This window comes from Enhydra lutris, unplaced genomic scaffold (genome assembly GCF_002288905.1).
Source record: "Enhydra lutris kenyoni isolate GAN:26980312 unplaced genomic scaffold, ASM228890v2 scaffoldscaffold29, whole genome shotgun sequence".
Taxonomy (NCBI): Eukaryota; Metazoa; Chordata; class Mammalia; order Carnivora; family Mustelidae; genus Enhydra; species Enhydra lutris.
Window position 1 is genome coordinate 17277779 of NW_019154113.1, and position 15202 is coordinate 17292980.

Genomic DNA, 15202 nt, shown 5'->3' on the forward strand with positions numbered 1-15202 from the left:
AGCTTGTCACCTACTCACAGTTGCTCAATGGCGCCTTGGTTTCCCAATGCAGGAGCTGGGGACACTTGGCTGGATGTGTACAAATTGCCCAAGGAGTCTTGGCTCAAGGAGGTGGAGCACCCCCAACCGGCTCTAAATCCGAAGAAGAAAGTCAGACAGCCACAACCGGTAGGAAAGGCCCCTGTTTCCCACTGATGGGTTTCTCCCTCCCCTTGACCCACATCTAGCCTAAATGCCCCTTGGAATCAGGATGAATGGGGCCTTATGGAGGCGGCAAGAGAGGACAGCAGGCACATGGACCCATGACTCCAAAATTGATTTGCTTTGGTTAAAATAAGATATTAGGGGCGCCTGGGTGGCTTGGTTAAAGCCTCTGCCTTCGGCTCAGGTCATGATCCCAGGGTCCTGGGATCGAGCCCCACATCGGGCTCTCTGCTCAGTGGGGAGCCTGCTTCCCCCTCTCTCTCTGCCTGCCTCTCTGCCTACTTGTGATTTCTCTCTCTCTCTCTCTCTGTCAAATAAATAAACAAAATCTTTAAAAGAAAAAAAAGATATTAAAAAGTAGAGGTGCCCTCAGTAGTGGGAGCCTCACTCTCTTTCTCATCTGAGAGGTGCCTCTCCACCAAGACCACTCCCAGGCATTTCTCTGGGAGAACGGTCTTTTATCCTGATTCCTGCCTCCTCGGTCATTTTATCCCCCCCACTCTGGGCTGAAATAATCCTTTCATGCCTCACTGCATTTCCCAGATTATGGTATAAACAGGTTGTTCTCAATATATAGGAATACATAAGTTCTTCATATTATTCTTAGAAAGTAGGAGCTCTACCATTTCAGTCTACTTTTTTGTTTTTTTTTTTTTAATAATCTCAATGCCCAACATTACTTCTGTTCATTCATATTTCTTTTTTTTTAAAGATTTTATTTATTTGGTAGAGAGAGACAGTGAAAGAGGGAACACAAGTAGGGGGAGTGGGAGAGGGAGAAGCAGGCTTCCCACTGAGCAGGGAGCCTGACGCGGGGCTCGATCCCAGGACCCTGGGATCATGACCTGAGCTGACGGCAGACTTAACTTAAGGACTGAGCCACCCCGGGGCACCCGCATTCATATTTCTTCCTCTCACTATTTCCAGTCTCCCCTCCTGCATCCTAAGACCCTGGACAGCAGGGGATCCTGTGTTAAAATCCTACGGGCCAGGCAACCACGCAAATATCAGTCGTCTGTGTCTGCAGGATGCGTTCACTACTGACGACAGTAACGGGGAGAGAGAGAATAAAGCGGGGGACGCACATACAACAGGCCTATCGTGACTTAATTTCTCATTTTTCTCCTCAGAATCTTCTTGAACCTGTGACTTCAGAGGATTTAGAAACGGTAAGGAACTTTAAAGAAAATCTGCAGGGAAATTTAGGTTGCATGCCACAGATTTTTATTTTGACTGAAAATGTGCTTTAAATACCAAGTATCCCAGGAAAATGTTCCAGTAGGGCACATTTTCAGATTCTCTGTAACTCAACTTCGTACCTCATATCCACAAAAGACAGGCCCCTATCCTTGAGGATCATTGCCCCGAGTCGTTTGTCCAGAGATGGGTTTCCATGACGATAAGGGAGGTGAAATTTTAGGCCCCTCTCCTGTATGGCCCCTTCCAAGGCCCTGCAAGGGACCCTAACAATGTATTCACATGGCCATGTAGTCTTGTAAAATTGGCAAAAGTAACATTTTAACCACAGTCACTTAAGACCACTGTCTTCACTCCTTCTCCCCCTGTCGCCATTTACTCCATATTGGGTGGTATTAGGATGGCCATGGGCATTTTGTGTTCAAAATTTTGTGTTCTCTTTTTCACAGAGGCCCCCAAATTATATACCCTCAGGCCCCATGAGGCCTGGTTTGTTCCTGCCTTAATAACAGCCCAGTCCCCCAAGCCAGGCTTCCTGAGGGGTTTCATCTTCGTACCTCAGGGGACGAGTGGCTTCCCTGGAGCTTCCCGGCTCTCCCTTTGAGGCCAGGAGCACACCAGGCTTTCCAGAGGCTCTGCTCTTGGGAGGACCCAGGCTGGCCAGTACAGAAGAGGTCACCTCTACATGGAAGTCTCTCGAAAGCCCTCTCTTCTCCCCCTTTTTAAATTACATTATGCTTCAAATTATACAAACAGCAGGTGAACCTATCACTCTGGGAAAAGCCAGGTAATTCGGAGACAGCAGCTGTCTCCACAGGTCCTCACCGTTATTAGCCTGATGTGTGTTTCCTCGATCTTCATGTGTATCTAGGTTCTTACATGCATTTATCTTAAAAAATATATAGTTTCATTTTATGGGAATGTCTTTTCTATGGGAAATTTTTTCTATTTTTTTTTTGTTTTGTTTTATGAGAATTTCCTATACTTTTTATATTTTCTTACAACTTTGCGTTTTTTTGTTTTGGGGGGTGTTTTTTTTTTTTTTTTTTTTGCAAAGTTTTTCAACATCAACTAAACCTACCTTGTTCTTTTGACCTCTCGTGTTCTGTTCCATATTATGGATATACCACAGTTTATTTGGGGTATGAGTCTATTGATACTGAAGACATTTCTACTTTGTGGCTTTTACATTATACAGTGAAAAACTTTGTCTATTCTTTGTATACCTGGGTGTTTCTGAGCGTTCAGGCACGTGCATTTTTAGTGTTAATGTAGATACTGCTAAGTTGCCTCCCCAAAGTGGCATGACAATTTACTTTTAACCAATTTCTCCACAGCCTCTCTGACCTTGCTATTATCCTTTTGTTTTTGTTTTTGTTTTTGCAAACTGGTGGAACAAAATGACATCTTGTGTAATTTTCATTGATCTCCATCATATTTTTTATTGGCCTTACTTACTGAGGTTTTCTTTGAATTGCCTGCCTATATAGTTTGCTTGTTACATATTTGCTTCCAATTTGTTAATTCCATTTCTCCATTGTTTGTGTGCTTTTCTGTTGTAAAGAAGTTTTAGGGGGCACCTGGGTGGCTCAGTGGGTTAAAGCCTCTGCCTTCGGCTCAGGTCATGGTCCCAGGATCCTGGGATCGAGCCCCATATCGGGCTCTCTGCTCAGCAGGGAGCCTGCTTCCTCCTCTCTCTCTCTGCCTGCCTTTCTGCCTACTTGTGATCTCTGTCAAATAAATAAATAAAATCTTTAAAAAAAAAAAAAAAGAAGTTTTAGGTTTGGGGTGCCTGGGTGGCTCAGTCAATTGGGCATCCAACTTGATTTTGGCTCAGGTCACGGTCTCAGGGTCATGAGATCAAGCCCCACTTGGGGCTCTCTCTCTCTCCCCCTTCTTCTGTTCTCCCCACTGCATGTGAATGCACACACACTCTCTCTCTCTCTCTCTCAAAAAAAGGGGGAGGGGAGAAGTTTTAGGTTTGAATATAGTGAGAATTTTCTATCCTTTTTTTTTTAATATTCATTCTACTGAAGAAGGCTTTCTCCTCTCGAGGTTATAAATAAGTTCTCCTGTGGTTTCTTCTAATAATTTCAGAATTTTGTTTTTGACATTTCACTCTAATTCATAGAGGAGAGTGTCTTTTGTGAATGGAGTGAGAAGGGGGTCATTTTATCTATTTTTTTCAAATAGCCAATTATCACACAAATATCCTTGAGTAATTAATCTTTTCCCATTTGTTTTGAAGTGTGATCTTTTATCATTCTTGTATATACTTTTATGCTCTTTATCCTGTCCCATTACAATATTCATCTACCTCCACCAGGACCTACTGAACTTTGGAGCAAAATTTCCAGGGTTCTAATCTCATCAATGCCACCCAGTTATTTTCTGTTCTATTTTCCATACTTTTGTTGTTGTTCACCTTTTGGAGAGAGCTCATTGGCTCAGTCTCTCCACTCTCTCACTGAGTTTTTCATTTTTGCTATCGTATTTTTATTTACAAGAGCATCCCTTTTCTCTCGATTGTTTATTTGATAAATACTATGCCTTCCCTAAAAACGTTTCTTTTTTTTTTTTTAAAGATTTTATTTATTTATTTGAGAGAGAGAGATCACAAGTAGGCAGAGAGGCAGGCAGAGAGAGAGGAAGGGAAGCAGGCTCCCTGCTGAGCAGAGAGCCCGATGCGGGACTCGATCCCAGGACCCTGAGATCATGACCTGAGCCGAAGGCAGCGGCTTAACCCACTGAGCCACCCAGGCGCCCCCTAAAAACGTTTCTAATTGTTGGTGTTTCTTCTCCATGTTTGGTCTGTTTTCCCCAAGTTGCTTTTTTCTTCCAATTTGTTTTGGTCTCTGTCTTTCCGAAGAGATACTCTCCTCACTGCCTGGTGGTAGTTGGCTCTCTACTCGTAAGAGTGGGAGTCATGGGGAAACTGACAGGATGCCAGCCTTTGGGCATGGGTGCGGCTGGTTGACTGTGGTTTTGCTAAAGAGTGCCCCAACTGGGTTTTAGTATTGGGAAATGCTCAAGTCAGTGTTTGGAGAATACAGGTCTCTCCTGCGATCTGAAAGGAGAGCATTCCTATGAAACCTTTCCTAAGCCAAAATGGTGTAAAGTGAAGAAGGAATTACCATTAATTTATATGGAAAAATTTTTGAGCATTCCCAGACTCCCAAAATAACCTTAGGCTTTTCCGATATCTTAGAACACATCTTGCTAATGTATATATAAAATAAAATGACATGGGGACGCCTGGGTGGCTCAGTGGGTTAAGCCGCTGCCTTCGGCTCAGGTCATGATCTCAGGGTCCTGGGATCGAGTCCCGCATCGGGCTCTCTGCTCAGCGGGGAGCCTGCTTCCCTCTCTCTCTCTCTCTCTCTCTCTCTGCCTGCCTCTCTGTCTACTTGTGATCTCTCTCTCTGTCAAATAAATAAATAAATAATCTTTAAAAAAAATAAATAAAATAAATAAAATGACATGAAGTACAGATGCTCACAGACACAGTCAAAAGCTATGGTTCATGATGCCTACATGCTGGGTGTAGCTCCTAGGGAAGGATTTGCAGGGGTGGGGGTGAGGGGGAGCTGCTCTAAGCAGGTGCTGGGTGCCTCTCTAACTGCAGCTCTCACCTGAATTGCGGAGGCTCGTGGGAATACACCTTGGGGGTGGGGGTGGGGTGACATCTACATTCAGTGTGTCAACTTTAACTTCATTCTGTTGGCTCCATGGAGATAGGGAGTCTAAGAAAAACCTAGCATCAGCTTTGGTGGCTGTGTCTCTTGGGGGTGGTGATGTTCAGGAGTGGTGTCCTGGCTACATTTTCACTGCCTACCCTCTTCCCTCGGTTCCTTCCAATTTTCTGAATAAGGAATAAATTTAATTCCTTCTAATTTTCTGAATTAGGAATAGATACTTGAATGCTTCTTAATGAGATTTTCAACCAGGGGTGCGTGGGTGGCTCAGTTGTTTAAGCCGCTGCGTTTGGCTCAGATCATGATCCCAGGGTCCTGGGATCGAGTCCCACATCGGGCTCCTTGCTCAGCAGGGAGCCTGCTTCTCTCTCCTCCTCTCTCTGCCTGCGTGCTCTCTCTTTCTCTCTCTCTCTGACAAATAAATAAATAAATAAATAAATAAATAAATAAATAAATGAAATCTTTAAAGAGATTTTCAACCAATCCTGTTTCTGGCCCACTGGCAGTTCACTCAAGACACCTGGAGCTGCCATTTTCTTGAGTCTTAGGGTGTTTGTGGTATAAATTGGATGGCTCCCAGGCTTTCTCCCCTACTGGTTCAGACCTGACACTCTTGGGCCTGCTAAATCATTTAGCCACCTGCTTTCCAACTTCAAAATTTTCTTGCTTTTGTCTCCTTTTTATTCTTATTCCTTATGAGTTTAGTCCTTTTTGAAAAAGCACCTTTTTGTCATTTTAATGGGGTTTCAGGAAGGAGAGGTGTTAAGTGTTAAATGTGGACACTACCATCTGTATTTTTTTTTTAAATATGTTATTTATTTATTTGACAGACAGAGAGAGAGCACGAGTAGGCAGAGAGGCAGGCGGGGGTGGGGGAGTAGGCTCCCTGCTGATCAGAGAGCCCGATGCGGGGCTCGATCCCAGGACCCTGAGACCATGACCTGAGCCGAAGGCAGAGGCTTAACCCACTGAGCCACCTAGGTGCCCCTACCATCTGTATTTTCTAGCATGTTCGTGCTAGTCTGTGGCTGTATCAGTATTCATCAGGTCCTTAGTTACAGCAAAGAAACTGGAAGAATATCAAGTTTCAGAAAATTGGAAGGAATGCTACTGATTTGTGTATATTGATCTTGTATTTGAGTGAGGTCGACAAAACCTAGATCCTGGCAGGTTCATGCAAGCACAGGGCGGGCACCTAAGAGTGAGCGTCTCCTTAAATTTCGTACTTTACTTCCTTCACCTGATTCTCAGGACCCTTGGCCTCTTTACTGAAGTTCTAATGGTCTGTCAGCTGAAACTGTTGGATTTTCTAGCTAGACAATCATAGACAATCCTAACGGTACACAATGACAGCTTTCCCTCTTTCAAGTATTTATTCCTATTTATTTTTTGTTCTTGCCTTGTTCTATTGTCTAGGAGCTCTAGTAAAATGTTGAATAGTCGTGGGGACAGTACACTATCCAGGACCCAACGGGGACACTCCAAGTGTTTCACCATTTTGCATGAAGCTTACTAAAGGTGTTTGACATAAATACCCTTCTGCAAGTTAAGCATGTGTCCCTCCAGCCTTTGTTTGCTAAGAGTTTGTTATTGTTCTTTTTTTAAATTAGGAATAGATATCGACCTTCATCAAATACTTCCTCCTCATCTTTTCAGAGTTTTTCTCCTTTAATCTGCTAATGCAGTGGATTGCATTAATAGATTTTCTAATGTGGAAACATTCTTCCTTCCATTCTTGGATAATCCATACTTGGTAATAATTCATTTAATTGCTCTGTCAGTTTGCTTTGCTGATATTGAAGCCCTAAATATTAGCAAAGCAAAATGATAGTTTGGTGTTCATAGAGTATCCGTGTTCAAACATGAGATTTGCTTGTAGAGTTTTTTATTTTCCTTGTGGTTTTCTTATCAGCATTTGGTATTAGTATTATCCTAGCCTTGTAAAGAAAGCTGGATGTTTCTTTTTTTACCCTCTAGGTCTAAATAAGTCCTATATTATCTCTTTTTTAAAAGATTTTATTTTTATTTATTTATCTACAGAGAGAGTGAGAGAGCGCAAGTGGGGGGAGTAGAAGGGGAGTGAGAAGTGGACTCCCAGCTGAGCAGAGAGCCCAATGCGGGGCTCGATCCCAGGACCCTGGGATCATGACCTGAGCCGAAGGCAGATGCATAACCATCTGAGCCACCCAGGCACCTTATATTATCTTTTTAATTTCAAAATTTTAAAAAAAATTTGAGCCTAGTTCAGTCACAATTCATTTATTAGTGTAGATCTATAACTGTAGATATGTGTAAATATGTTTTTCCTATGGTATAAAAATAAAAACCTGTCTCTTAAATTAGTCCCTTTTCCTGTTCTTAATGTTATTTATGTGTGCCTTCTTTTAATTTTTTTAAGAGGAACTGTTTGTAGATCCAACTCACCAATTTTAGGAAAAGTTTTCAATTAGCAATAATTACGCCTTGGATAAACCTCACTGGCTATGATACTGCCACTATACAAAGCTCAACTCACCAATTTTAACTTGCCAATATTTTCTTAATAAATTTTACATGTATGTTCATGAAGACTATTTAGTTTCCTTTTCTAAGATTTTTTTTTTAAGCTATCTCTAAACCCAACTTGGGGCTTGAGCTCAAACCCAAGATCAAGAGTCACACATCCCACCAACTGATCAGGCCCGGTACCCTGGTTTTATTTTCTTATAACACCTTTGGTTGTGGTATGAGGGTGATGCTGGTCTTGTATAATAAGTTGGAATATTCCCATTCTATTTTCTGGAAGAGTTTGTATAGAATTGGTATTATTTCTTCTTAAAATGTTTGATAGAGTTAACCAATAAAGCCATCGAGCTGTGGAATTTTCTTTGTGGAACTACAAATTCGATGTCTTGAGTGACAAAGGGTTATCTCTTTCTTCTTAAGGAAACTTTTGTATATTATCTAAGTTACCTAAGTTATTGACTTAAAGTGGTTCATAATCCCATGTTATCCTTTCATTATCTGTAAAATGTTTTTTTTTTTTAAAGCTAGATGTATTTATTTATTTATTTATTTTAGAGAAAGAAAGAGAGGGAGTGAGCAGGAGGAGAGGCAGAGGGGAAAGAAACTCAAGCAGACTCCATGCTGAATGCAGAGACCGATGTGGGGCTTGAACCCATGACCCTGAGATCAAGACCTCAGCCAAATCCATACCGAGCCACCCAGGCACCCCTGTAAAATCTGTTTTGATGTCACCTTCTTCATTTCTGATATTGGTTTGTTTGTTTGATTGATTGATTTGAGATAGATAGAGAGAGAGAGACAGAAAGAGAGACAGAGACAGCTGGTGGGGGAGGAGCAGAGAGAAAGGAAGGGAGAATCCCAAACTGACTCCCCATTGATGGCAGGTGGGGGACTTTATCTCACAACCTTGAGATCATGACCAGAACCAAAATTGAGAGTCAGACACTCAAATGACTCCCATTTCTGATATTGGTAATTTGTATTTTCTCTTTTTTTCTTAATCAGCTTGGCTAGAGGTTTGTCAATTTGATTAATCTCATCAAAGAGCCAGCTTTTGGTTTCATTTCTTTTCTTCATTTTTTTCTGTTTCCTATCTCATCGGTTTCCAATTTGATTATTATTTCCTTTCATCCACTTACTTCAGGTGTAAGTTTTTCCTTGTTTTCTAGTTTCTTAAGGTAGAAAGGTAGGTCATTGATTTGAGAGCTTCTTTTCTGATATAGGCATTTAGTGCTATAAACTTACATCTAAGCACTGTTTTAGCTGCTTCCTTTATATTCCTTTATATTTATATTTATATTTATATATATTTATAATTCCTTTATATTCCTTATATTTTTTTAAAGTTTTTTAATTTTTTAATAAACATATAATGTATTATTAGCCCCAGGGGTACAGGTCTGTGAATCGCCAGGTTTATACACTTCACAACACTCACCATAGCACATACCCTCCCCAATGTCCATAACCCCACCACCCTCTCCCTACCCCCCTACCCCCAGCCACCCTCAGTTTGCTTTGTGACATTAAGAGTCTCTTATGGTTTGTCTCCCTCCCGAGCCCATCTTTGTTCATTTATTCTTTTCCTACCCCCAAGCCCCCCACGTTGCATCTCCACTTCCTCATATCAGGGAGATCATATAATAGTGACCATGAATTGGAAGAACAAATATTGTGAAAATGTCTATGTTACCTAAAGCAATCTACACATTTAATGCAATCCCTATCAAAATCCCATCCATTTTTTTCAAAGAAATGGAACAAATAATCCTAAAATTTATATGGAACCAGAAAAAGACCTCGAATAGCCCAAGGAATATTGAAAAAGAGAGCCAAAGTTGGTGGCATCACAATTCCGGACTTCAAGCTCTATTACAAAGCTGTCATCATCAAGACAGTATGGTACTGGCCCAAAAACAGACATATAGATCAATGGAAGAGAACAGAGAGCCCAGAAATAGACCTTTCTTTATATTTTGATGTTATCTTTAAAAATACTTCAAATTACTTCCCAATTTGCTTTTTGACATATTTTTTGAACAATGAATTATTTAGAGGTATATTATACTTCTAAATACTTCTATACTTTGGAATATCCAGATGTCTTTATTTTTGTGATTTCTAATTCCATTGTGATTAGAGAACATGCTTCATATAATTTGAAACCTTTTAAATTTATTAAGATTTGTTTTGTGCCCAGAATATGGTTTATCTTGTTAAGTGTTTTATGTGCACTTGAAAACAATGTGTATTCAGCTATTGTTGGTCAAGTTATTTAAGTCTCCTATATATTTACTGCTTTTCCTTCTATATCCTTACTATGCTCTTACTGGGTTTCTGTCTATTCTATCAGTTATTGGGAGAGGAGTGTTCAAATCTTTAAGATTGGAGATTTATCAGGATTGCTGCCTGAGGTGGGAGGGCGGAGATGGTTAAAAAAATAAATTACAGATTTATCTATTTCTGCTTTCACTTCTATGAGCCTTCGCTTCATGTATTTTGAAGCTCCGTATTAGGTGTGTAAACATTCAGAATGTTATATCTCCTTGGTGAATTGACTATTTTATCATTAGTCAGTGAATCTTTGAACCCTGGTAATATTGCTCTGAAATCTATTATGTCAGATATTAATACAGTCACCCCAGATTTCTTTTCATTATTTTTGCAAGATGTATCTTTTTCTATATTTTTAATATTGGTGTCTTTGTATTTAAAATGAATTTCTTTTTGACAGCATGTAGTTGGGTCTTACCTTCTTATACAGTTTTTGAATAATTACCTTTAATTAGGGTAGTTAGGCCATTTATATTTAATGTAATTATTGATGTGTTTGAATTTAAATCTATCACTTTGCTATTTACTTCCTATTTGTCCCACTTTTCCCCTTTTTTTCTTCCTTTCCCCTCTTTTTCTGTCTTCTTTTAGATATGTTTTTAATGATTCTGTTATATCCCCTTGTTGGCTTCTTAGCTGTGCCTTTTCCTTATTGTAGGATATGATGGTTTGTTTTAGAGGAGACATTAAGTTGAGTCTTCCAGTTCACATAATGAAGATCAAACCACCCAAACCAGTTACAGGTTAGTATAATTCAACTAACTGCTCTCTTTCCTTCTGCCATTGATTTTTTTTTTCTTTCTTTTTTTTTTTTTTTTTTGCCTTTCTCCACATTTCCCATCTTTTCTACTTATTAGCAGCAATATCTAAATTACAAGTATAGTTCTGAAAGGAAAAAAAATTTTAAGTCATAAGCTCTGGGATCTAAAGACAAAAAATATAGAAGTTACAAGGATACAGCTAACTAACAGAGTTGGGAAATCTGGAAAGACAGTCATCTAGCTGGAGTTTATTCATTTCTATATTTCTGTGTTCGTTCATTCATCAGTATTTGCTGAGTGCCAATAACGCACCAAGCACACAGATGAGGAAGACACAGCTTCCTGTGCTCTAAAAGCTGCAGTGCTACCAAAGAGGAGTAAGAGGAAACCAACATTGTACGTTATGATAAGTGCAATGATGGGGAACATCTAGGACCATGAGAACATAGAGGAAAGAGTGACTAACTCTGCCACAGAGCAGGCAAAGCCTTTATCAAAGGACGAGGCATTTGGGAAAGTTTTGAAGGATAAGTAGGAGTAGGTCATGAGGTGCAGAGGAGAGGTCCATTATAGGCAGAGGATAGAGTATATCCTTTCAATACATGCACATGACATAAAAGATATAAGAATATTCACTGCAGCAGTATTTATAGATGCAAAAGACTAGTTAAATAAAATCTGGTCACACGCATCCAAAGGAATACTTTGCAACCATTAAAAACAAAGAAGGAAATTAAAAAAGCCAAGAATATCTAGTTCACTCTCATAAAGGAACATGATGATATGATTTGCTCCATCAAGATTTATTATAAAGCTACAGTGATTAAGACAAGATAAAAAAATAGATGAATGAACTATCATGGAGGCCAGGACAGACTCAGGCATTAGTGGCCACTTGATATCTGAGGGGTGGCACTCCAGAGCTGTGGAGAAAGGATGGTCATTTAAGTAAATGGTGCTGCTTGTCCATATGGAAACAAAAGTGAGATGGGACTCCTACCTCATGCCACACACAAAAATAAATTCCAGGTGACTCACAGAAGTAAATAAGAGAAAACAATAGAGCTTTTAAATATTTTTTAAAGATTTTATTTATTTGAGAGAGAGAGGGAGCACAAATAGGGGAAAGGGGAAGAGGGGGAGGGAGAAACAGATTGTCCACGGAGCAGGGAACCTGACGTGGGGCTCAAACTCAGGACCCTGAGATCATGATCTGAGCTGAAGGCAGATATTTAACCAACTGAACCCCAAGCTGCCCCAACAATAAGGCTTTTAAAAATTAATATAAGACAATATCTTTATGACTTCCGGGTAGGGAAAGACTTTTTAAACAAAACAAATAGAAAAAGCACTTATAATAAAAGAAAAATTTGATAAATGTGGCTACTAAAATTAAGGACTTCCCATCACCCTAAGACATCAGTAAAAGCATGAAAGAACAAGCCGCATAATTGGGGGAGACGTTTGCAAAACACATAAAACTTATGAATGGTCCATATCAAGAGTATATACAGAATTCCTACAACTTATTAAGGAAAAATGACAATCAAGTATAAAACAGGCAAGATGGCCTTATTCAAATGGCCAATAAACATATGAACATATGTGCTTAACATCCTTAGTTATCAGGGAAATGCACATGAAAACCATAACAAGCTACCATTCCACACCCACCAGGATGGCAACGATGAAAAGAGGCTGATGGTACCAAGTTGGTAAGGATGTGAAATAACCATAACCAGACGTCGCATGCACGGTACCCATGAAAATCGGTACAATCACTTTGAGAAACAATTTGGTATGATCTAGTAATGTTGATGATAATTTATACCGAGACCCAGCACTTACACTCTTAGGCAGCATGACTAACCGTTCCAGCTTGCCTGGGACTGAGGCAATTCCTGGGGTGTGGAGCTTTCTGCGCGAACACTAGGGACTTCCTGAGCAAACCCGGGGGTGGGGGGGAGTGGTCCCCCCCTCTTTCTAGGTGTATACCTGATAGGTTCACAAGTAAATGCTCTCCCGATATTTACAGACATGTACAAGAATGATAGCAGTGACGTGATTTTTCAGTACCCGCCCATGTGGAACAACCGAAATGCCCATCAACGACAGAACAGATGTAACTGTCATATATTCATTCCCTCGATGGGACACTGTCAAGAAAAAGGAACAAACTATAGCCATCGCAACAAAATGGCCAAATGCCACAAAGAGTATTAACCCAAAGAGGGCAGACTTAGAGTTAACGCTGTATATAATCCCATTTTTGTATATAGTGCAAAATCAGGCCGAACAAAGCTATCGTGTTTAGATGCACGTTGAGACAGAAGTAAAATAAATAGAATGCGGTGCTTACACAGAAGCCAGGAGAGTGGCTGCCGCGCTTCCCCAGAGGCTGTGACTGGAGACAGGCCTTTGCGGAATTTCTAGGGAGCACACATTGTCCCATCTCTGGACCTGAGTAGAGACAGATGTTTGCCTTGTAATAATTTATTAAGATATATATTTTTATGCTCTTTGCTGAATGTGTTATATTTCACATAAGAAAAATTTTCAGAGAATGGAAACAAGCAACAGGAACACCCCGGTGGCTCAGTCAGTCAAGCAGCTGCCTTTGTCACGATCCCGGGGTCCTGGGATCCAGTCCCGCATGGGTTTCCTGCTCAGCAGGGAGCCTGCTTCGCCCTCTCCTTCTGCCGCTCCCCCTGCCTGTGTGCTCCTGCTCCCTCTCCGTCAAATACATAAACAAAGTCTTAAAAGGAAAAAAAAATAAAAGGGCGCCTGGGTGGTTCAGTGGGTTAAAGCCACTGCCTTCGGTTCAGGTCATGATCTCAGGGTCTTGAGATCGAGTCCCACATCCGGCTCTCTGCTCGGCGGTGAGCCTGCTTCCCCCTCTTTCTCTTTGCCTGCCTCTCCGCCTGCTTGTGATCTCCGTCTGTCAAATAAATAAATAAAATCTTTTTTTTTTAAAAAAGGAAAAAGGAAAAAAAAGAAGAAAAGAAAACAAGCAACAATGAGGAAGGTCTATAGTACTGATAGGAAGAGATCTCCAAGCTACTGTGGGTGAAACACGCAAGAGTGCTCGTGTCTAAGAACAACTCTCAACCGTTAGCTGCATCAGACTCACCTGGAGAACTTGTTAGAACCCGGATGGCTGGGCTCCACCCATAGAGTTTCTGCTTCCACCGGGGGTGGAGCCCGAGAATCTGCATTTCTAACAAGTACTCAAGCCTGCGGGATCCCTGCTGATCAGGGACCCCACTTCAGGGAACTGCTTGTGTATCGTTCGCTGCCATTTGTTTATACAAAAGGGGTCTCCTTGTAGCAACCAATGCAAGAAACCAGGGACAGTGGATGTCTCAGGGGAAGGGGAACTGGGGCACTATGGGGCCTCCAGCCCGCTCCAAAGAGAGCAGAGTTCTCAAAGCTGGGGTGGGCACCCAGAAAATCAATCACTCAGTTTTACTGAGGATTTAGGAACAGTTGAAAAAGAAGGAAATGAAAGGTTTCAGGGGAAGTCGAGTGGTAAGAAAAGTGACTGGCAGAGAGGAGATTTTTGAAGGAAGGCAGTGGGGTAGGTGAACTCGGGGCGGGACTGTCTGATTACGTGGGCCTTCAGTAGCAGCTCAGTAGTGACCATAACTGGCCGTTTGGGGCCTTGCTGACCTGGGGACACAGCACCGGTGGTCTGAGGCCTCCTCTGCGGATCCGGTAACCCGGAAACAGGAAGTGGCGGTGGGATGGGGCTGTAGGAGCTGCGCTTCGCCTGTGCTCCCTGAGCAGCCGGGGTAGGAAAGAGGCAGGGCGAAGGTTGAACCCTGGGCTCCCACATGGACTTCTGGGGATGAGGGATTCCACAGGAAACTGGGAAGCACCGAGAAAGGAGGGAAAATCAGGAAGGCGGAAGTCCCAGGGTTTGACCAATTCTGGAATCTTTTCATCCTAGGTACCACGTTTAAAAGCCCCCTGGAAATCTTTGCCAAGGTAGAGGACTACTACGGGCTGGGCTCGGGGCAGAACCACTTCATCAAGGACAGTCAGTGGGAGCAGCAGGCGGCCATCTTCCACGCCTCATACCGGAAGGACCCGGACACGGAGTGGGAGGAGGAGCCACTCAGGTGAGCGGACCGGGGACCCCAGGAGCCCCCTGCTCCCCGGAACCGTGGGGGCACACGCAGGAACGTGTTCCCAAGCCCGTGAATTCATCTGAGGCCTAAGAGCTCCTCCTGGTTTCGGGGACTTTTTTCCAAGAATTTCAGCAGATGTTTTGAAAAAGTGTGTGGAGATTGTTCAAATACTGTTAGAATAGAGGCTGATCACGTGGATTTCAAAGAGGGGATAGAAGTGTGTGCAGAAGAAGAGTTTAGTTTACAATTTTGTGCACATCATCTCTTAAAAAAATTTTTTCCTGATTATCTTGACAACACAGAAGAGCCTGCAGACAGACATAAGAGTCTCCACTATTCAGTGAGACTCACTATTCAATTTCCATCCAGTTTTTCT

The 15202-nt window shown here is 41.7% G+C and overlaps 1 protein-coding gene across 1 annotated transcript in view; it reads left to right on the forward strand.

Annotated features, from left to right (window-relative positions):
• Positions 1-15202, forward strand: part of LOC111152701 (WD repeat domain 93) — a 43096-nt gene that overhangs the window by 10837 nt on the left and 17057 nt on the right. The window contains exons 5-8 of the mRNA XM_022511274.1: positions 53-168; positions 1335-1373; positions 10594-10678; positions 14646-14817. Of these exons, the coding sequence (XP_022366982.1) occupies positions 53-168; positions 1335-1373; positions 10594-10678; positions 14646-14817 (412 nt within the window). The remainder of the gene's footprint in view (positions 1-52; positions 169-1334; positions 1374-10593; positions 10679-14645; positions 14818-15202) is intronic.